Source organism: Phocoena sinus, chromosome 18 (assembly GCF_008692025.1).
Source record: "Phocoena sinus isolate mPhoSin1 chromosome 18, mPhoSin1.pri, whole genome shotgun sequence".
NCBI classification, from domain to species: domain Eukaryota; kingdom Metazoa; phylum Chordata; class Mammalia; order Artiodactyla; family Phocoenidae; genus Phocoena; species Phocoena sinus.
The window spans coordinates 15,977,516-16,000,823 of NC_045780.1; the positions used below are offsets into that span (position 1 = coordinate 15,977,516).

At 46.3% G+C, this 23,308-nt stretch overlaps 1 protein-coding gene across 1 annotated transcript in view; it reads left to right on the forward strand.

The window, feature by feature from the left end:
- The first annotated feature begins 14,685 nt into the window (after positions 1–14,685).
- The window catches only part of TMEM272 (transmembrane protein 272), a 28,061-nt gene continuing 19,438 nt past the window's right edge, over positions 14,686–23,308 (forward strand). Inside the window, 2 exon segments of the mRNA XM_032611700.1 lie at positions 14,686–14,717; positions 20,834–20,961. Of these exon segments, the coding sequence (XP_032467591.1) occupies positions 14,686–14,717; positions 20,834–20,961 (160 nt within the window).

The window sequence follows — 23,308 nt, forward strand, 5'->3', positions numbered from 1 at the left end:
AGGGCCCTTGTCTAGTTTTTAAATATTTGAAAAGTATCATCCCTGAAAACATGATTGGAATCAAGAACAGGACAAAGGAGGTAGCATTCACCATCTTGTGAAGGAAATAAAACAAGAGGTATAAATAATTAGGAAAAAAGGGGTAAAACCATCATTATCTGCAGATGATTTGACTTTATACCTTAAAAAAAAGAGGCAGAGAATCAACGTGAAATTTTAGAACTGATACTCTTCAGAAACAAATAAGCGTAGAATGCCGGCTCTCTCCCCAGGGATCTGTACAGTTAGTGCAATCTGGAACAAAATTACCCCAGGATTTTCCCCCTGGGGAAACTTGATTAAATCATCTTTGAAAAAGTAATCTGGAAAAATAAACATGTGAGGAAAACGAGGGGCCTGGCCCCAGTCTCTGGTCTCAGGATTCCAGGCGAGGACAGCAAACGGGTTGCCAGGGCTGGAGCCCAAGTGGTAGGGAAGGCAACTGTTTCTTGCCAGAGGCCAGGGCCTCAGAGAAAGGCGGACAGCCGGTGGGAGGAGGTGGGGTTTTGTGGGGAGAGCCTCTGCAGCTGGTGCTGTGCCTTTCCCAGCGTTGACCCAGGCCCCGGGGATGCTGATACACTGCTGACTCAGCAGCTAGAGCAGCGACCTGAGGACGGGTCCTCTTCCCTTTCCCCAAGCCCGCTCTAAGGCGCCGGCTAGAACTGAGTGGCAGGGCTGAGGCTGGAAACCTTTCAAGGGGGAGGGAAGCAGTCTCTCAGGGCGTGTCCTCACATCCTCCCCAGAACCCCTGGGACCGCTGAAACCGGGGCTCAGGGACACCCCAGTATTTTCCTGGAGCACCTGGGGTGGCTGCCCAGTTCCACAGGGCCCTTAGCATCTGAAAGTTTGACTGTCTTTTTTCTTTTTTTTTTTTCTCCTAGACCCAGGAGTTTCTTTATTTATAAAATTGTAGTAAAATATACATAACATAAAATTGACCATCTTGACCATTTTTAAGTGCACAGTTTAGTGATGTTAAATACATTCACCCTGGTGTGCAACCAACACCACCATCCATCTCGACAACTCTTTTCCATCTTGCAAAACTGAAATGGTACCCATTAAACAGCGCCCCCATCCCTTCCTCTCCCCAGCCCCTGGCAACCACCATTCTGCTTTCTGTCTCTGGGACTGGGACTGCTCTGAATACCTCAGAGAGATGGAATCATACAGAATTCGTGCTGTTGTGCCTGGCGTATTGCACTTGGTACAGTATCCTCAAGGTTCATCCAGGATATAGCTTGAGTTGATTGTGTTTTCGTTCTTCTCCTTCTATGAATTAGTTTGGGACTGAGATAGTTTGCTTCTGTTTTTTCTCAAATTATCTTCAGGAAAATTATAACGCTGAGAAAAGTCAAAAAGAAAATGAAATGCTTTGTGATTCAGGTGGAAGTTGAAAGGAGGGTCCCTGACGGTTTCTCCCCAATTAGGAAGCCATCAGGATTAGCGGATGGTAAATACAGAAAAAAATGACTCAAATAGAAGGGTAACATGAGAATGGAAAGTTCTCCAAGGAAAGCATGAAGAGAATGAGAATGGTTACACAGAACTAATTTGTTTGAGAATAACACACAATGAAAGACAGCCTTCTGCACCGTCTGGGGGAGGCCGGTGGGAAGGAACACTTGGGAACGGGGGAGTCAGTGTTGACTCTCCCCTGATCACTCATCACGTGGTGCACAGATTGGCCTTTGGCCGACTTTAATACCTCCCTTCACTTCCATGGCTTCTGTCAAGAAGTGAGGCACACCCTCATCGACTCACAGACTCCTTTGTAATTAACCTTAAGCATACGCTCATTAACTCATTACTCTTTTGAATTAAATTTCCTCATGGGATACATTAGATTTTATAAAATAATCCTTTTACTCACAATGTCTGGCTTGGAGTGAACACTACTTATTCAATGAATGAGTGAACTCCCTTTTACCAGCAGAGCCCCACTGAGTAGGCCACCTCAAGGCTTATATGGAACAACATGCATAATAAAATCTATACTCTGAATTCGGCTTGTAACCCAGTTGTACTAACACGTGACCTTTATTCACATGGCAATGATGGTAGTGGCCAAAAGCTTGGACTCTGGATTGCATTGCCTAAGTTCAAGTTCATTATACACTTGGTAGCTCGGTGACCTTAGGTAGTTACTTCATCTCTCTGTACCTCACTCTACTCATCTGTGAAATGGGGATAATAATAGCACCTACTTTGCTTTGGGCAGTATTTTCAACAGTGGTTTTCCACTCACTTCCAACAGTAGCTGCTTCCACTCTGTTGCTCATCTCTGGGCTGCCCCCCACCCCTGACCACCACGTCTTCTTTTCAACTTTTCCCTCCTTCCATCACGTTTGTAACTAACTCCCCATATTAAATTCCCTCTGTTTTCTTAAGTGATAAAACTATTTTTATTATTACTGACATCTAGCCTCTGAACCGCATAATCACTTTCCAAAGACTCCTGCTTTTTCAAAAAATTCCTCTATTTCTGTACTTAAAATATGTATCATCTGGTTTGGGAGAAAACATTCTCTCTTTGCTGCATCTGCAGGGCCACCTGGAAAAGCTACTGAGAGACCAGCCCTGATTCCTTCCCTTACTGACCTCCTGGGAGGACGACCCTATAATCCGAAGTTTAGTCTGTTTTGAGCCCTGGGCTAAAACATGCTCAGAAAGGGCTACTGTCCTTCAGGCAGCCCCAGGCTACGACAGTGGGTCTGGGAGTCGGGAGGCTCTGTCCTCCCTGCTCACAGCCAGTCACCCCACTTCAACCTGCTCGGGGGAGGTGCGGCCAAACATTGCAGAGAAGATTCAAGTCACCTCACATGCTGCTCTTTCCTCCAGCAGGTTCCACCAGCCCACCACGTGGTGTGAAGTCTTCAGCGTGGGTTCAGGGCTGGAGACTGGCACGGCCAGGACGATGGTGAGACAAGAGAGTCAAGACTGAAGGAGATGTCACCCTCAGGGCCACGCAAGTGCAGGGGCAGCGTGAAAAAGGAGCCCTTCCTTACATTTTGGACAACAGGTGCCTTTCTGCCCCACCTGGTCTCACCCCTTTATACCATCCTTTTCCACGAGAACGACACAAAACTGAGAATGTCAGGGTTGGAGGAGGCAGGACTTCCTTGGGTCCAGTGGTTAAGACTCCAGGCTTCCACTGCAGGGGGCGCGGGTTGGATCCCTGGTGGGGATCCAAGATCCCTCATGCTGCGCTTCACGGCCACAAAAAAAGAAAAAAAAAAATGTTGGAGGAGGCCTTTAATGTCCTAGGACTCCCCTGCTTCTCCACATGTGGTCCATGGAGACGTAGCAGGGTCTTCAATGTAGATTCCTGGGCCCAAGCCCAGACCAACAGATTCAGAATCTTCGGGAGGTGGGGCAGGAACCTGCATTTTAATAAAGAGCCTCAGGCACTTCTGATAAACTAACAGTGGAGAACTTCTACTTGATGCTCACCTGTCACAGCATACCTTACCCAGCCTCCCGAAGTAGCCTGTTTTAGATCTAAAGAAAACGGCGGTTAGTCTATCACAGTGGGCACAATTCTGTCTCCCTGTAACTTTACTCTGTCTCAGATCCAGAGTCTGGAATGACACTGTATAGGTTTCATCTCTTTTCTACATCTCAATGCTCGAGCACTAAGGCGTCTCTGCGGTCCTCAGCCCGCCTCAAGGACCTTAAGCCTCTTTAAATTAAATAGTCGGTGTTCAGTCGACTCTTCCTCACAATCCACCAGCACGTAGAGAGAGCAAGAAAGGAGAAGAGGCTGCCAGATACGCCTGCACTACCAACTAAAGTTAAGGCCCTGAGATGGAATGTTTCCAGCACTAATTCACAACTCCACTAAATTATAACTTCGGCCCTGAATTGTAACAGCCCACCTTTCGAACGCTTCCCGGGGTTGCGCTGCTGCCCCCTTCCGGCCATGGGAAGTACTGCGGGCTGTCGAAGCTGGCGTTGGGGATGCGCTTTCCCCACACGTGGGAGTGGGAAAGCGAGATAATCCATCCCTCCCAGGGAAAGCCAGGAGTTGCTGTCCTGCAGCAGGCGAGAAATCCGAGACGAGAAACAGAGAAAGGAAGCGTGCGGCGGGGAGGGGGGGACCCGCCAGCGAAGAGAAGACCTGGAAGATGTAGACCTGGACCACCCCGAACCCACAGTGGCCCAGTTCTGCCCGGTTCTGGGTCTGGCCCTTTCGTCAGCTCAAAAGGTGAGTTGGGACAGCCCTGTGCAGCCTTTCAAGTTGGAGAAAGAATCCTAGCAGGTGGTTTCTCGGCGTCATTCAGGGGAAGATGACAATGTGCTGATTTGTGCTTCCTGGAAAGAAAATAACTACATTATGAAAGTGCTTTTCTTAATTGTGCGGAGGGAAAGAAAATATTCATCTTCACTGAGTCTAAGGAAAATGGTTTTTCTCGTGGAAAGAATAGTTGTAAAGGAACAACGAACTTCAGAGTGAAAGCAAGTTGTGCTGGGCTCTTAGAAACATCTTGGTAACTACAGAGCAGTGAGGAGGGATCCCCTATTGGGTCTCTGAGCAGGTGACTTTGACGTGGTCTTTATAAAAGTGTGGTAGAGCTCAGAGGAAGTACATTTTCTATTTCATAGGGACCGAATAGTGAAGGACACATAGGGAAATGGCGGGGTCACTCTGGCACACAGATACGCAGTTACCTCCACGGAATTCATGCAGATGGGATAGTTAGGAGGGGAAATGGAGCAGAGGCTACATAAAGAGCTGCAGACAGTAAAGGATTTGTGTCCTGAGCACCCAAAACATTTGTTGGAAATATTCAACAATTGTGGTTAACATCTGCCTTTGGAGGAACAGGTATGCAGGTGATTAATGTTTAGCATTTAACGTTATTCAAAACCAAGTGATGAGCTGGGGTTCCCATCACATCTGATTTAGGAATAAACAGTGTAATTTACCGAGTCAATCACTAAAAACCACACTCACCAAGTCAAAAATGTGCTCAGATTGGAGCTTTGAGGTGAAAATAGGTAATGCTAAGTACTGTCGAAGTGCTAAGTGTTAAGAAAAACTTAGATGTCTGCAGATACAGTCTCGCTGTGGAATTAGGACACAAACCAGAGGTTTAAGGTAAAGTAGTATTTTATAAAATTGAACACTGAAACTGGGAATGTTACTTATAAAAGGGTCAGACTCAGAATGACTGGCATTTGGGGCTAGCTAATGCGTTGTCATGGGGTGCTGCCCTGTGCCTTGCAGGGTATTTAGCAGCTTCCCCTTGTCTCCGTCTGCTAGTTACTAACCAAGTCATGACAATCAAAACTATGTCCAGACATTGCCAGCTGTCCCCTGAGAGGCAAAATTACCCCTGGTTGCTTACCACTGAGATACACCAATTGGATTGAAAAGTGAAAGTGTGTGAAGAGTTGTCATTCAGTAACTGTTATCAGTTAATTCCCTATTATCAGTTAATGCCGTTTATTAATCACTAAACTTATAGGAGAGGACACACCAGGGCCTATTATCACTACTCTTATTGATGCAGAAGCAAATGAGAGACAAACAATCCCATCACTGTCATACACAAGTCACTGTTTATTCCCACTGGAGAGAAGGGGCTGCCCAGCCCACTCCCGCAATCTCTTCCTGTTTCAGATTTCTACCAAACAGGGAAAACTTCTACCCAGCAAGAAACATATTCATTTTCTTAGTACTTGGAAAGTTTAGAAATTGCCTAAAATGGTCCTTACCACCGTAATTATCGTGGATCTACTCTACTGAGCATCTGTTGTGAATGAGGGGGTCCACCCTCTCTTAGAAGAGCTTCCATGTGGAAGGGCCAGGGGGAGCATGTGGTTCAGTTTTGGGAATTTTGCATGTTTTCAGCATCATAGTGAATAGATCTTTCATAGCGTATTTTTGTTTGGTTGGGTTTTTTTACCTTTTGACCCCCTGAACCCATTTCTCATTTCTACACACTTCTCTTCCCCTACACCTGCCACCGCTGGCAACCACTAATCTGTTCTGTGAACCTATGAGCTTGTGGGGTTCTTCTGTTGTCGTTGTTGGAGATTCCATATATAGATCATATCGTACTTGTCTTTCTCTGTCTGACTTATTTCACTTAATGGCCTTGAAAAATCCATCCATGTTGTCACAAATGGCAAGATTTCCTTCTTTTTTATGGCTGAAAAATATTCTGTTTTTATATACCACAATTTCTTTATCCATTCATCCATCGATGGACTCTTCGGTTGTTTCTACATCTTGGCTTTTATAAATAATGCTACCGTGAACATGGGGGTGCATATATCTTTTTGAGTGAGTGTTTTTGTTTTCTTCAGGTGAATACCTGGAAGTGGAATTGTTGGATTGTATGGGAATTCTATTTTTAATTTTTTGAGGAAACTCCATACTGTTTTCCACACTGGCTCCACCAATTTACATTCCAGCCAACAGTGTATGAGAGTTTCCTTGTCTCCACATCCTCGCTAACACTTGTTATTTCTTGTCTTTTTGATAATACCCATTCTGACAGGTGTGAGGTGATATCTCATTGTGGTTTTGATTCTCATTTCCCTGATGATTAATGATGTTGCACATCTTTTCATGAACCTATTAGCCATCTGCATGTCTTCTTTGAAAAATGACTATTCAAATCTACCCACTTTTTAATCATATTGTTTGTTTTTTGCTATTGAGTTGTATGAGTTCCTTATATATTTTGGATATTAACCCCTTCTCAGATATATGATTTGCAAATATTTTCTCCCATTCTGTAGGTTACCTTTTTCTTTTGTCGATGGTTTCCTTTGCTGTGCGGAAGCTTTTAGTTTGATGCAGTCCCACTGATTTTTGCTTTTGTTGCTTTTACTTTTGGTGTCAGATCCAAAAAATCATTGACAACACCTATGTCAAGGAGCCTTCCACCTAAGTTTTCTTCTAGGAGTTATACAGTCTCAGGTCTTACATTTAAGTCTTTTATCCATTTTGAATTAATTTTTGTGTATGATGTAAGATAGTGGTCTAGTTTCATTCTTTTGCAAGTGGCTGTCCAGTTTTCCCAACACCATTTATTGAAGAGACTGTCCTTTCCCCATTGTATATTCTTGGTTCTTTTGTCATAAATTAATTGACAATATATGAAACAATAAATCCCACTGGAGAGGTAGTATACAGTAAAAGTAGTGGATTAATCCCTTATAGAGCTAGTATGAAGGTTAAAAGACAAAAGTGGTAAAAATAACTATGATTAGAATAATTACTTAAGGGATGCACAAAATAAAAAGACCTAAAATGTGACATCTAAAACAAAACTTGCAGGGGAGAGTAAAAATGTTGAGCTTTAGAATGCAATCAGACTTAGGTTATCGACTTAAAATAGACTGCTATAGATACAAATTGTTATATGTTAGCCTCATGGTAACCACAAAGCAAAAACCTATAGTAAATACATAAAAGATAAAGAGAAAGGAATATAAGCAGACCACTCAAGAAAGTCTTCAAACCACAAAGGAAGAGAGCGAGAGAAGAGGAAGGAGCAGAGGGACTACAAAACGGTCAAAACGATTAACAGCATGACAATAAGTGTATACCTAGCATAGCATATTTGAATCGGTAAATTCACACAGTGAGTTCTGTGAATAAAAAAACAGATTTACTATTATTTTCTCAAACTGCAGTTTTTTTGTGGGTTTGGCACTCAAAGCATTTATTTTTGCTTTGAATTGAAATAAATCCATTATCAAAGGTCATAAAAAGTAATTCACAAAGGGGGACATTAACCAGAAAACAATCATCAGTGAAAGAATGTGCACTATCACTGGTAATCCAAAATGTAAACTAAAATAACAATTACCTTCCATCTTTGCTCATGAAAGTAATTAAAATGATCTAGTCTTCCTAACGCCCAATGCTGGCTGTGGTGCGGTGAAACTGGCACTTCCATATATTGGCTAGTGACACTGTAAGTGGATACAAGTCCTTTGGAAATTAATTTTACCTCAAAACCCAAAAAAATATGCTCATGCTTTTTAATTCCGTAATCTCATATCAAATTATTTATTCTAATGGAAAGATATGTCTCTTGGGATTAGTCAAAATAGTGAAAAATTGTAAGTAAGTAACCAACAATAAGGTATAGGTTGGGAATAGTATGTTATATCCTGCTCTGTAGAATGTGATATTGATAGAAGTGTTAAAATGATGGTTACAAAGGCCACACAGTTATAGAAAGAATTCTTGTGTCAAAATGCGAAAAAAAGTGGCCGCTGTTCAGTCCTTGGTAGGGGAACTAAGATCCCACAAGCTGCATAGCACAGCCCCCCCCAAATGTGAAGTGTTAATTTAATGTGCCCTATGAATACAACCATCTAAAATGTGTGTGTGTGTGTGTGTGTGTGTGTGTACACGTACATATACATACATACTTGAAAGAAAAGCTCCAAAATACCAACAGTTGTTGGGCTAGAGTCCTGCAGTTGTTTATAATGACAAATGGTTTTCTTTTCTTTATGACCTAATTTTTCTGTTACTTTACTTTCATAATTTTAAAGAAAATATTACAAAAGAGGAAAAAAATTTCCCCTCCGCCATCACATCATAGCCCCTCTTTTTGTTTTTCCTCTTGGGGGACTTATTTCTGCTTATCTGCGCCCCTACAAGGTACTTATTGTCTCTGGAATTTGGGGAAATAATTTACATTTCCTTTTCAATGACATTTTTTTTTTCTTTTGGAGTAGATCCATTTATTTCGCATTAATTTACATGAATGATCCATGTTTCATAACTCCAGGGAGGAGAGATCTACAGGCTTAATTCTGCCAAAATACTGGCATTGAGACTTCATGACATTTTCTTGGTGGAAATGGAGAAAACAACTTTCTGGGAACTCATGAGTTTTCTCTAATTGTGCATTTGTGTACACATGTATTTGCTGGAGATAGGGTTCACTCCTCTTTTTTTAATTAAAAATTCAATCCAGTGATGCTTCTTGAATGTTTTAAATTATAAACATAAACCTGCTCATGGGTGAAAAAGCAAAACAGTATTAGGGTAAAAAGTAGAAATGAACATACTTCTCACACCTTCCTCCAACACTTTCCTCTGGCCCGACCCCTGTGGCCCTATATCTGGCTACTTCTCTCCACAGGTGACAGGTATTAACCATGGTTTGCTGTGTGTGCTGCATCTTTTCCTAGCTATGTCGGTACACATGTGGACATCATTTACATTAATGAGATTGTACTGGACACACCCCTCTGCCCACTCTGCTTGTGATAAGTTGTGTCGAATTGCCCTCCAAAGAAGTGGCACCACCGACGACATAGCCTAGCTGTTTCCCTCCCCCCTCACTAGAATCCTAAACTGTTCTTCATCTTTGCTGATACCTCATGGTTGTTTTAATTAACACTTCATTCCTTATCATTGTGTGACGCTGAACATAATTTATGAAGTCGATTGTCCAGCATTTGGGACCTTATGCGGGAATTCTGTCTCCTCCTTCTGGCTGGGGCTAAAGCTTGTTTCCCACATCAGAGCCACCTGTCTCCTAAGGAACATTCTTTAAGGTGTGACAGAATTAGCACATCATTCTTTTTTACCTCTCATCCATCTTGCCAGTTTATAAAGTAAAAGCCTGAAGGAATAAGAATGGCCTCATTTATAAGATGGATCTAATACCTGTACCCTGTGTTGGTTTGTCTCATTGGGTCTGATGTTATAACCGATAAGGGTATCATTGTTTTTTTTAAATGGATGTTTCTACCACTGTTTGCAGTTAGTGACTAAAGAAAGCAGTCAATTTGGGATATTCAAATTTTTTAAATCTCTCTGTATCCCTACACTGTTTTTGTTTGTTTGTTTGTTTTCTTCAAAGTTCACAGGAAACTAAAGCATGTGCCTCTTAACCCAGTTAGTGGCCCAAGGTACAAATGCTTGTGTTATGATGTAACACAGACAAATACAGGTGGTTGCCACAAAAGCTGCTGTGGATTTGAAGACTGTAATATCCTGGGTTGTAGGTATGATAGGAACAATTCACGTTGTTTTAAAGAAAATTTATACATTTGTGGCAACTCCACCACACGAATATGAACAGTTTGCCCTTCTTTCTCTTCCCCCTGTTATTTCCCTTCCATGACACAGAAGGAAAGTGTTGGCCCCTGGCTAGATGTGAAGTCCACACCAACCCCTGAGGAGAGGATTCCACTACCTTCTCAGTGTTATTTATGTGCTGCTCCCTGTGCTACTGAAGCTTACAAGTCCTGAAACTCCAGAGGTCTGTCTGAGGGCAGGATGCAGAGCATCTGGAGCTGAGACAGGAAGAAAGGTGTGTGGGGAATGGTGACATGTTCGGTGATGTTGCCAGTGACACAGGGAGGGGCTTTCTCTCCCCGGACACCCCACCGATGATGAGACTCGCCCAGAGCAAGTGCTTTGCGGCATAACCAGGGACACACCTGTTCTTCATCTAGAAAAGTGCGGTTAGGAAAGACCCTTAGGAGCCCTGCTGGGCCATAACCCCTTCCTGCCCTTTGAGACCAGGTTTGTCCTTGGGTACGGGACAGTTATTTTTCTAGATGGGGTTTTAGTGGCTTAGCTTACGTGGCACCCCTGTGGTCATCGGTCTCAACAAGTGTGGACACCAACAAAAAAAATCTGTAATTCATTCAGTAACTAGTTGTTGACGACTGGGGGCCTCCTTTCTGTTTGACAAAAGGGTGCACACTTGGTAAACCCCATCCGGCCAGGGAACTGGCCTAGTTTCATGTCTCCTGGTGAAAAGCCAAGTCAGTGATGGGGAGGAAGCTGTTGTTTAAATCTGGGCTTCAGTTCCCCTGATTTTCTGTGTGTAGGGCCACCAAGGCGACAGGTTTTGCAAGCACGTTGCAGAAAGAATGAATCCTCGTGAAGAGACATTCTAACAGTAGTTCTCGGAATCATTCATTAAATGTATATTGAAGACCTGCTACGGGCTGTGCACACACGTCTTCCACAGTTGTTTCTGGAAAGGCAGCAGAAGGAGGCAGGATCATCAGGGGATAGCTGGGAATTGCCCAGCACTGCATTCTGTGGGAGAAAGGGCGTGTGACACCCTCGCGCTCAGCTCGGATGCTTCGCGTCCTGTTTTCTCACTGCAATCAAAACTATGAAAGCCAGTTTTGGTCAAGTGAGAGCAGGCCTCTCAGGCTTGACAGATGTTACGACCCCTGCGTTCTAATCTAGCCGTGTTACCTTGGGCACGTTCTTAACTCTTCTGGCCCTCCATCTCCTCATCTGTGAAATGGGCACGATACTCCTTACCTGGTGAAACACGATTGCAAACCCACAGGACTGATGGAGAAGGTGCGCCCACCTCCTTGCAGCCCCTGACTCTCCCTGGGAAGCCCTTCCTTTCTCGGTTTCTTCCCCTTTCCTCCTGCTCGGTGGTAAGAAGGACAGGCTGGGCTTGGAAGTCTCAGAGGCCAGGTTTCAAATGAGTCACAGAAGCCTCATTTCAAATCCCAGTTCTACCACTCAGTAGTTAAGCAGCTTTGAGCATATGAACTGTCTGAATCTCGGTTCTCCCTGTGCCTCCTGGGGAGCCAGGGGGACGAAATGAGGTGACACGTGGAAGACCTTGGCAGGGCGCTGGGGATGTGCCTCTGATTTCAGGCTGACCCGTCTCCCATCACATCGACTCCGACTTGCTGTAAAGGGGCTCCTGCAGATACCAAGCCAGCTTCTGAGTGTGACACATCCTAGAAGCAAAGCGATAGGGAATAAAAGCTCCATATCTCATTGTAATCCCTGGAGCTGAAAGCACTGGCTGAATCGCCCTGCCTGTGAGCTAACAGAGGATCAGCAGCTGAGATAAGCTGCCAGAGCGAGCTCGGCCTGCCAGGGTGGCTCCCCGCCGGCAGGCCCATGCTGAGCGACGGCGGTGGAGGAAATCACGGCGAGCGGCAGCCTCCGGCCATGTGCTCTTCTCCTTAGTTATCACTTCCACGCGTATCCCGTCACTCACTGCCAGCATCTGCTGCGCTCAGGTCCTTCCACCTGGGAGAGCCGGCGGGCAGCACTGCCGAATGACCTGGTCCCCTGGTCTGCAAATCTCTGCGGTACCAGCAAGGAGGCCTTTCTAAAAGTGTGCTTGAAAATGGAGCTGTGCCCTTTCAGGACAGGTTCCTGGAGGGACTTTGCGTGTGAAGTGAGGATGTTTGCCCCAGGTCCTGTCAGGATCAGCCAGCACCCCACCCTTCACCCCCGGAGCTGACCTTTCCCAAGCAACAAAATGGTAGAAAATTGCAGAACTGTCCCATACTCAGGCACTAGGGGCAAAGGGACAGAGCATCCACCTCTGCTCCCAACCTACCTCCTCTACAGGGCTACCTCATTCCCTGGGCAGGAGAATTTGCTGTCCTACCTGATTGGTTGGATTTTGGTTGTGTATTTTATTTTATTAATTTATTTATTTGACCTCGCTGCGAGGCATGTGGGATCTTAGTTCCCCGACGACCAGGGATCGAACCCCCGCCCCCGGCAGTGGAAGGGTGGAGTCCCAACCACTGGACCGCTAGGGAAGTCCCTATTTTAAAAGTTATGGATATTTCTTCCAAAGAGGGGAAGCTCTTTCTTATAGTGTCAACTTGCTCAGACCATAGCAAGTCCACAGTGAAGCCGTGGTGGGTCTCCAGGCCTCCTGGGTCTCAGTCCAGGCTGCTATGGTCAAGTCCATGCTTACCCTTTTTCCATGGACCTTGGAGAATGGTGTTATAATCGAGAGAGCTACATGTGTGTGCAGAAGTGAGAAGGGCTTCAGCTCTGTCGATATATCTGAGTCAAATCTGGGCTCTGCCAGTTGTTAGCTCTGGCTTTAGAGCGAATCTTAACCTCTCTGAGTCTCCAAGACTCCATCTGTAAAACTGAGTTAATAGTAACCTCCCAGGATTGTTGTGGGGATTAAACACAAGAAGATGTATGTGAAGTGCTAACCTAACACCTGGCACTTAGCAATTGCTCAATAAATGGTACCTATTATTACCTTGCCCTCCAGGCCCTATGTCTTCCCAGCTGTGCATCAGTGGGCAAGCTTCTTAACCTCTCTGAGCGTGGTTCCCTCATCTGTGAAATGAGGGGTGTTTCAGTCTGATCATGGCCAACAAGGCCACACCTGCAGGCCGACTGGTGTCAAAGCCAGCACCCTGAATCCAGGCTGATTGAGGCCACCTGCAGGCACAGGTGACACGCACAGAGGTGGTTAATTGGTGCCATGTCAGTCCTGCCACAGATTTTCTAATAAATTATGAATAAATTATGTTTGATTCCCAGAACTTCGTCAGCAAGCAAGAACAATGCCGGGGGGTGTGGAGAAGGCGTGTCATTGGTGCATTTCTAAGATTGCCAGCAGTGGTGAGTCACAGCTCGGAGAAATGTCCTAGTTTTGAAGGATTTGGGCTGAACTTTGGGCTTTAACAAGTCTGAAATCACATGACTTGTTAGAGCCCAAAGTGAACCCTGTGGGTGGTCTGTGCTTGGCTCAGGGTGGCCCCAGGGTAGATCTGGGAGGGGATAGTGTCCTGACCTCTGTTGATGCCCCTACTTCTACTCCTTATTTAAGAACCTTTAGCTTTTCGTAGTGCACAGGATGTATTTTCAACATAATCTGTGTTTGGAAAATGTTTGAATGAATGGAGTCGCTGATACGTCCAACATGTAATGGCAGCGGAGCTAGGGGACGTGCAGGGAGATGTGAGTGGATTTGGATTGGGGTGGCTTCCCGCACCCCCATCCTACCCTGTCTCCTTGCCAAATTGGACTTTCCCCACCATCTCCTGGTGGGGCCCTTCTGTCCAGAGGGGTTGGGCCACATTACAGAAGGCCCAGGCTATATCATAACATTTGGAATATCCTTAAAACAAATCCCAGACCTTGGGGCTCCTTGGGGTGAAAGCATTTACCTCCTACTGAGATGTGTGGTCTGTCTTTTATACAGATGATGTGTGAATAAAGGGAATCTCGTGGGAAGTCTTTTTTTTTTTACCTTAATTTCTTTTTTTTTAACATCTTTATTAGAGTATAATTGCTTTACAATGGTGTGTTTGTTAGTTTCTGCTTTACAACAAAATGAATCAGTTATATATATACATATGTTCCCATATCTCTTCTCTCTTGTGTCTCCCTCCCTCCCACCCTCCCTATCCCACCCCTCCAGGTGGTCACAAAGCACTGAGCTGATCTCCCTCGTGGGAAGTCTTAAGCAACTTATCTTAGAGCAGTAATATTTGGAAACAGCAGGCAGAGGGTAGAGTGGACTAAGGTATAGGGTCAGGAGACAAGGGGATGGTGGATGGGTGCCTGGTGACTATGGTATTGACATGCTGATACCCATGTATGATCACCAACTCCCCACCTCCCTCTCCTCTCAGGACAGCTCGTTCACTGCTGTATCCCCAGCACCGCCAGTAGTGCCCAGCACATAGTAGCAGTGTAGTAACTGTCCGCCGAATGACTAGATGGGTGAATGAATGAACCACCAGCTCCCAATACAAGCTCTTCCTCTGGCTAATGTACCCAACCCCCATCTCATCCTCCTCAGACACAGCCTGACATTTTACTCCCTGCGATGGCTCTAGGTCGCACAGCCCCCTGCATCTCTGGAGCATACCTACTATATGGGGGCCAGAGTGCGGGCAATGGTCCTGGACCCATTCCTGCAGAAGAGAAGGTGAGCTTCAAATCACTTGAAAGACCTTTTGTGAGTGGACCCCTGTTCACCTCTGTGTCATCTCCTCTTCTTTCCCTTCTCACCCTGGAAAATGCAGCCAGACAAAAACACCAGGTTCCCTTTTTCCCCTGGGCCTTCCAAACTGCATTATTGGTTGGAAGGGAGAAAAAAATAGTAATTATGCAGTGGAAAACTTGGGGAAAACTCTGACGGGTTCAAAATTAACATCACCAACGAGGGACGGATAGCCATCACCTGTGCAGAAGTCTGGCTGAGAAGGCACAACCTTAATCCAAACACAAGGGAACAGGGGCAAACCCAAAGTGGAGACTGCTGTCTTAGCCCTTTTGGGCTGCTGTAACAATTTGCCATAGACTGGTGGCATATAAACAGCAAAGGTTTATTCCTCACAGTTCTAGAAGCTGGAAGTCCAAGGTCAGGGTGCCAGCAAAGCTGGGTTCTGATGAGAGCATCTTCCAGGTTGCAGACTGCTGACTCTCCCTGTATCTTCACATGACGGAGAGCAGAGAGGAAGCAGGGTCTCTCTTGTCTCTGATAGGGGCACTGATCCCATTCGTGGGGCCTCCACCCTCACGACCTCGTCTAATCCTAATTACCTAGCAAATGTCCTACCTCCTAAAATACCATCACGTTTGGCTAAGGTTTCATCACGAATTTAGAGAGGACACAAACATTCAGTCCATAACAAACATATTCTTCAAAAATGTCAACATGATATAAAACAAATGGAGTCTGTGGAAATGTTCTAGGTTCAAGAGGACCAAGGAGATTCAACAACAAAAGGCAATACCCGACCTTAGATTGGATCCAACCCAATTGGAATATGGATAGTAGATTAAAGTATTCTCTCAATGTGAATTTAAGGAAGTTTGCCAACTGTACTAAGGTTGTAAGAGAATGTCCCTGTCCTTAGGGAATACACGCTGGGATTATTTCCAACTAAAAAGTTTAAAAACTTAATACAGGAAGCATATAGACAAGAAGAACCAAGTGGCAGGTATCTGAATGTTTGAGAATTTTCACTATTAACAATTCTTTTAGAATTTAGACTGGAAAAAAGCTTCCCTGGTCTTATCCTGGATTTCTTACAATGCTGCCCTAGATGCATCTACACCACAGCGTTTTCCTTTCCAGTGACTTTTAAATTTTCTTCTATATGGTTTTCTACATTTCCTGTAAAGTACTACATACTTATGTAATGAGAAAGCAAAGTTCTATTTTAAGAACAGTCTTCAGATGTTCCCTTTAGGTGGATTGGCAGCTGGTCCCTATCCACATGTGACGTTAGCTAAGTGGTGGAGGGGAGGGGAGGGGAGGGGCTTGAGGCCTGAAGGAGTGACCCTTCCATCTGTCTGTCCATCGAGGGAGCAGGGCAGTCTCTGTCACGGCCTCAGACCCCACCCAGCCACTTGGAAAGCTCTCCTGGGCCACGGCCCAGCCCTGACCGTCAGCCTCCCCGTCTCACACGTTCTTTCCATCAAGTTCATTCTGCTGTAGTACGGCTGCTTCCCTGCACCCTGAGGCTGGCCTGGAGGATCGATTTAATAACTGGGAAGCAATGAAACCTTGATGAATGCACGTGCGGTGTGTGCAGCCGGCCTCTGGCCATCGCGGGATGACGCAATTAAATGCGACTGGTACGCTGAACCCAGGTCAGGGCACCTATCAGGGCGTCCTGGGAAGCCCTCTGCACCACTTGGAGATGGCAGCTCAGTGAAGGCAGGCGCAGGGGAACACTGGGGGAGAGGCCTTCCACCCTGAGACTGGACCAGAGGCCCGTGACCCTGGGTGTTTCAGCCCCCAGGGAGGTGGACAGAGGCTCATGAAAGTCCACATACTGAATGTCGAGAGACAGTTTATGCTACGATTCTGGCTGTGAGAAATTGCGTGTTATTTTATTTGATTTTTAAAAATTAATTCATTAATTTTATTTATTTATTTTTGGCTGCGTTGGGTCTTTGTTGCTGCGCGCAGGCTTTCTCTAGTTGCAGCGAGCAGGGGCTACTCTTCATTGCTGTGCACAGGCTTCTCATTGCAGTGGCTTCTCTTGTTGGGGAGCACGGGCTCTAGGCGTGCGGGCTTCAGTAGTTGTGGCTTGCAGCCTCAGTAGTTGTGGCGCACGGGCTTCGTTGCTCCGTGGCATGTGGGATCTTCCCGGACCAGGGCTTGAATCCCTGTCCCCTGCATTGGCAGGCGGATTCTTAAGCACTGCGCCACCAGGGAAGACCACCCCCTCCCCCCGATTTTTTAATGTGCTTTTAAAACTTGAAAACTTCTCCTTTTGTAGGTAAAATTAAACTGACTTCACGTTCCTACTTGCCAGCAAAAAAATCAGTCTTGGGCATTGCGGTCACAGAATTCAGGATGTGGGGCAGGGGGATCATGTCCACCTCTTTGGCGGGTTGGGGCAGGGGAGGCTCCTGCTCTCTGGGCAAAGCCATCATAGGCCCATACAGACTCTTTGTGCAGCTTCTGAAAGGTTCCCTCCTGGTAGCAGTAGCCGCAAGGACACACAACTTAGGAAGTTGTCTTCCAAGAAAAGGGCATCCCTTCCTCCAGGCAAGAGGGATTTCCACCTTCACTCATCCCTTAGCCTCACCCCGCCCCATCTTTCCTGCACAGACCGCATAGCAGTGCGCTCTGTCCCTACCATGGGGCCAGCACCTGCGCCAAGCTTGGGATGTTGGGGTCTTTCCAAGCTGGGGGGCCTGGTGGCCCCTCCCTAGGTGCTCCTTGTAGCAATTCCCTCTGGATGCTGCGAGGAAGAGGGCCACCCCCCGCAGAGCCTTCCAAGAACTTCACTCATCAGCCTACGAGGTCTCCCCGCCTGTGCACACCACTCCCCTCCATTGCTCCTCCCCTTTGGGCACTTTCCTCCATCCCTTTCCCTTGGGACAATCCCAGGGAATTGCCCTCAGTGGGCTCCAAGACGCAAAATTTGGCATCTCTTGTCAGGGATCAGAAAAAAGATTCTAACACCTGTCAGCATGATTCTTGTTACTATATCATCCTATTACGTGGATGGTGGAGAGCCTTAAGCCCTTGGCAAGTCACGTGGGCAATGGAGGTGGTTTTAGAAAATCCTGGAGCTCGGGGCTCCCAGATTCCAGTAGGTTCTCCCAGCACGTTAAATGCAGTGAGTTCTGAACCAAACACGTCCTTTCCCCAAAGCTCCTCCTCTTTCCATTTCTCCCATTTCTGTCAATGCCACCACCATTATTGTCACCCAAGCTCAGCACTTGAGCCATTTTCTACTCCTTTCTTTCCTTTATTACTGCATCTAACTGGTACTCGAGAGCCTGCCCCCCCTACACCTCGTGATCACCCTCCAGGATAAACGATGGATCAGCCTTCTCACTGGTCTCAGCCGTCATCTCCATTCCATTGGCCTCATTGTTTCCAGTGGTTTGACTTTGATTATGTCACTTCCCAGCTCCAAATCCTACAACTCCCTTGATCTTCCTAATAAAATCCAAATGCCCTGATGTAGATTGGAAATGCCTTCTATTCTCAATACCTTGTTCCAGTCTTATTTCCCATTTATCTGTTATGGATGACCTATGCTCAGCTAAACGGGAGGATTTGTCACTCCCCCAAACCCACCCTGATCTTTTCTTCCTTGAATCTTTTTCTTTAGGATTTTCCCTTTGACTGAAAAGCCACTCCGCCTGTCCAAACCCTACCCATTCATCAATGCCCAGTGCCAGTATCACCTCCTCCTGGAAGGTGGAGGCTTGATTTCCTTGGGACTCCTCCGTCTCCTGGGCTTCCTGACCACTTCATGCACCTCTCGTGACCCCTCTCACACACTGATCTGTATTGGCCCCTGGGTGCACATCTCATCTCCCTTATGGGGTTGTGAGGTCTGTGTTGCCGAGTTAGTGGGGGGCTGAGGAACAGGCCAGGTGAGAGGGTGATGAGGGTGCTGATACAGGGATGGAGAAGAGGGAAGGATGCAAAAAGTGAGGCAGAGACAAAATCACTGGATGTACCAGGAGAGGGCAGAAGTGGCACAGATGGCTGAGGTTTTGGTGCCTTTATAGACTCAGGGAAATGGAGAGGGCAGTTTGGAAAGAGGACTTTAGTTTGAGTTTATCCTCCTGGACCCTTTGCCAATTGCCTCCTGGGTATTTGGTCGCTGAGTGGAGCCCCCAAAAGTTGGTGTTGCAGAGAAAAACTGCTGGGTCCTGGTCTCAGTTTCCCCATTAAACTATTTAAGCAAGAGAGCAGGGGTTACACTTGCTATTCAAAAGAACCAGGTTCTGGAGATCCTGGAGAGCAGTCTAAGCTAGAAGCCACCCACTTCTCCTACCAAAATTGCTCCCTTTAAAAATGCTTTGGATACTTCTGGTCATGTATTTGGACTGATAGCTAGGTGCTACTATGTCTTTAACAAATGACGGTGAGAGCAGCAGCGTTAAACCCACTGCAGGTTGTGAGCGGGAGCCCTGAGCTGGTTAATCCTGACACCGCCCCGGGAGGCTGTCCTTTCAGGGGGTCTTTTTTCACAGCCTTCATTGTCAGGAACCAGTTCTTCTGTGTCCTTGGCATAATGAATGGTTCAGCTCCAACCTCTCGATTCTAATATCCTTCTCCCACGTTGCTCTACTTCTGAATTATTTTCTCCTTTGGGACCCTTGGTTGACTTGGCAGTTTCACTCGGTTCTTTTGAATGGACTTGATAGAAACTCATTTCATCAGAAACCAGGATGTGGCCCTCCGAGCCACATTGGAATCGAAGGCAGGGAGGTATTTATTAGAGGTGGTCATTGCTATCAAACCCCCGTCCTGGCCTGAGCAAGGCCAGCAGGACACTCAGCTGCTGTCTCAGAGGGCTGTCCTCATCCAGACTGCGTACCAGCTCTCCTGGGATGCAGGGGGATACGGGGGCGGGAGCAGGGGTTCCAGTCCCTGGCTGTGGCTTGAGGAGTCCTCATTAGGATTGAGTGGTAAAGAGGTCCTCGTGTGAGTAATGCTGGTTACTTCCCTTCCAGTGAAATCCCACAGCCCCGCGTGGCCCCAACACCTTGCACTTTGCTGAGCAAACAGATGCTAAGGAGGGCCTGGCTTAGACTCTCCAGCACTGCTTATAAAAAGGATGGCGCATGGACCGCCTGCTTCACAGTCACTGGTGGAGTTGCTTGGAAACACAGATTCCTAGGTCGTGTTGGCAGAGATTCTGACTTCTTAGGTCCAGAGTAGCCCAAGGGAATCTCAGAATTACATCTGCAAGGGTGAGAGCGGAAGTGAGCCTGAGACCTTGATGGTGGTGACACAGAGAGTCTGGTGCTAATGAAGGCTGGGCTGCAGATGGGCTCAGGGAGTGATGTCAGGTTTAGAGCCATCCCATCACGGCTCATTCGAAGTCTGTGGGACCCACCGGGTCTCCCTCACTTGTTGTTTCTTCAGTTCTCTATTTGATCCCAGGGAAGGGCTGGGGGAGGTAGTGTCTGAGATAAAAGGGAAGCCACACCACTTCCATCACGAAGGGAGAATAACGATGATGATAATAAGGGCCAACATTTACACAGTGTTTATCGTGTAGCAGACCTCGTGTTTAGTGCCTTACGTGGCTTATGAAGTTTGATCATTTTAACAAGTCTCTTAGGAAAGTCCTATGATTATGCTCATGTCTTAAATGAGGACACTGAAACCTCAGGGGTGAAGAGCCCAGCCATCCACACTGTAGGGCAGGGAGTGGGATGTGAGCCCAGGCCATCTGGCTCTAGGTGGCGAGTGGTCCTACTCTCCTCTGGGTGGTCCTTAGGAATGTTCTGGCCCCAGCCGTCTCTCTCAGCCTTGCTCCGACATAGGAAGCTTGCATGACAGGGGCCTCTGTGTCACTGAACACCTGGATTACGCCTGTGGCCAGGTGGCACCATCTGTCACAAGCTCCCAGAGCAGTGAAGGGTTTTCCGGGATGCCGATCACTTTATCATTGTGGTAACAAGCTCAAGCCCAGAAACAGAGATGGGATTTCTCAGCTTCCTGCTTGTCTGTCACGTATCAGCGGGAAATTTTTTCCTCGACCCCCATTGTAAACTGGGAATTAAAACAGATGTGGCTATATTAATTGACACTCTCCCTTTAATCAGCCACATTGCCGGCAGTGCTGTGTTCCCCGTGATCAACAGACCACCCCGCTGCGGAACTTGCCAGGACCAGTTGCAGATGAAAAGGCAGAAAACCTTGTTCAAAAAGCAGGAAAAAAGCCCTGTTCAAGGTACTGAAAGAGAAAGCTTTTTCCTTTCTTCCACAGTCTCTTTTGATCTGTCATGGTATTTTTCGTTTGCTTTTTAATGACATTTTAAGTAAAGAAAAAAGAAAACTTGTTAATTAACAATCTAAAATTATTAGCATAAAGTTTACCATTCACCTTAATATTATATAATGACATTTTAAGTAAAGAAAAAAGAAAACTTGTTAATTAACAATATAAAATTATTAGCATAAAGTTTACCATTCACCTTAATATTATATAATGACATTTTTTTGTGGGGGGGTCAGCCATGGAGCTTGTGTGATCTTAGCTCCCGGACCAGGGATTGAACCCAAGGCCCCAGGAGCGACAGCACCAAGTCCTAACCACTGGACCACCAGGGAATTCCCTATAATGACAGTTTTAAGTGCAACTATAAGAGCATTTAACCCAGATGTAGAATCACCAAAATCACACGATTTGTGTTTCATAGCTCTTACATGCATATGTATTTGGTTTTTACCAGAACAGTGGCAATAATACACAAAACTAATGCAGCTCTTTTCATTTCACTTCTTGATACATGTGCTTTCTACCAACACCCTTTACCTTCTGCTTACTGATGAGTAAGGAAGGGCTGAACAGAAACAGATCTAGGGATTGCCCTATCTTTCCCTTCCTTCTGTGTCATCACTTTCGGATGAGTGGTTGGCTGATTCAGGGAATTCTCCTGTATAAGAAAGGATGTGATAGGGCTTCTTGGTCATTTGTGTTACTTAGAACACCACTGCCTTCTGTCTGCGTTTGAAGCAAGTTCTGGTTCAGATGAAAAAGGTGGCCTCTCAGGGTTGTCGGTGCCCCTGCTCACTCAGTTGAAGACATGACACGCTTACTTTGTATTCATTTTGAGTCTTAATGAACGTCCACACCCGTGGGCCCAGCAGAACTGGAGAACACAGCCAGGAGAGGCAGCCACACTCACTGCATGTATCTGCTCACACCTGTGCTCCATTGTCCCATCAGACTTCACTTACAAAGTACAGATTCAAAGAAAAATTCATTGAGAAATTCAAGACTGCAACAGAAGAGCAGTAAACCAAGTGCAAGGTCCTCCTCAGCACAGGGCCCCATGTGACTGCCCAGGTCGTGTGCCCAGGAAGCCGGCTCTGATGATCAGTAAATATTATAGCTAATTCAGAGGAGGGTGGTTTGAGGGGAGGAGTGAAAATTGGGGCAAATCAGTCTGCATGCCTGCCCTTTTTTGGGCATTTCCTGGAAGTAAAGGTCAAGATTGGCATGAAGGGCAACTTAAGGGGGCTTCTTGAAGAAGAGGGATGACCCCTGCCATGTCCATCTCTGCTTGGAGAATTAGTGTCAGAGCTTGGATTTAGTGGTGTGGCTGTGAGGTTCCTAGCTGCAGACACTTGCAGCCTCCAGAGATGACTGAGACTCACAAATAGATCTGAGATGTTTGACAATCTGAAACTGGAATGGACCTAGTAGATTAAATTAATTAAAGTGGGTTTAGGACTTCCCTGGTGGTGCAGTGGTTAAGAAACCTCCTGCCAATGCAGGGGACATGGGTTCTATCCCTGGTCTGGGAAGATCCCGCATGCCGCAGAGCAGCTAAGCCCGTGCGCCACAACTGCTGAGCCTGTGTGCTACAACTACTGAGCCTGTGCTCTAGAGCTCGTGAGCCACAACTACTGAGCCCATGTGCCACAACTACTGAAGCCCACACGCCTAGACCCCGTGCTCCCAACAAGAGAAGCCACCACAGTGAGAAGCCCATGCACCACAAGGAAGAGTAGCTGCCACTCGCCACAACCAGAGAAAAGCCCACATGCAGCAACGAAGACCCAATGCAGCCAAAAATAAAATAAAATTAACTTAAAAAAAATAAAGTGGGTTCAGTGTAAGTAATAGAAAACCCAACTCAAAGTGGCACAGATAATAAAGGGATTTATTGGTTCATGTCAATGGAACGTCCAGGAGTAGTTCAGCTTCATGAGTGGTGTGATTCAGTGGGTGACGGATGCCACTGAGGTCCTAGTTACTTTTTGCCTCTCCACTTTGCCTTCCACGTGTCAGTCTCCTCAGGCTGGTTTCCCTTCTCGGTGTCAAGATGGTGGCCAGCAGCCCCCAGAGCAACTTGCTTTCTCACCAGTGTCCAGGGAGCAAGAGAAGCTTGTTCTTGGAAGTTCTATCAGAAGAGTGAGAAAGCCTTTTTACCTTTCTCTCAGTCAATCTCCCCTTGAGTATCCTTGGCCCAGAATGAGCCAAGAGCCCATCCACCAACCAAAAACATATCCAGTGAGTGCAGCTCTGCCAATAACTTAGGGCTGAGCCTCATGTCCTTCTCAAAAGCCCA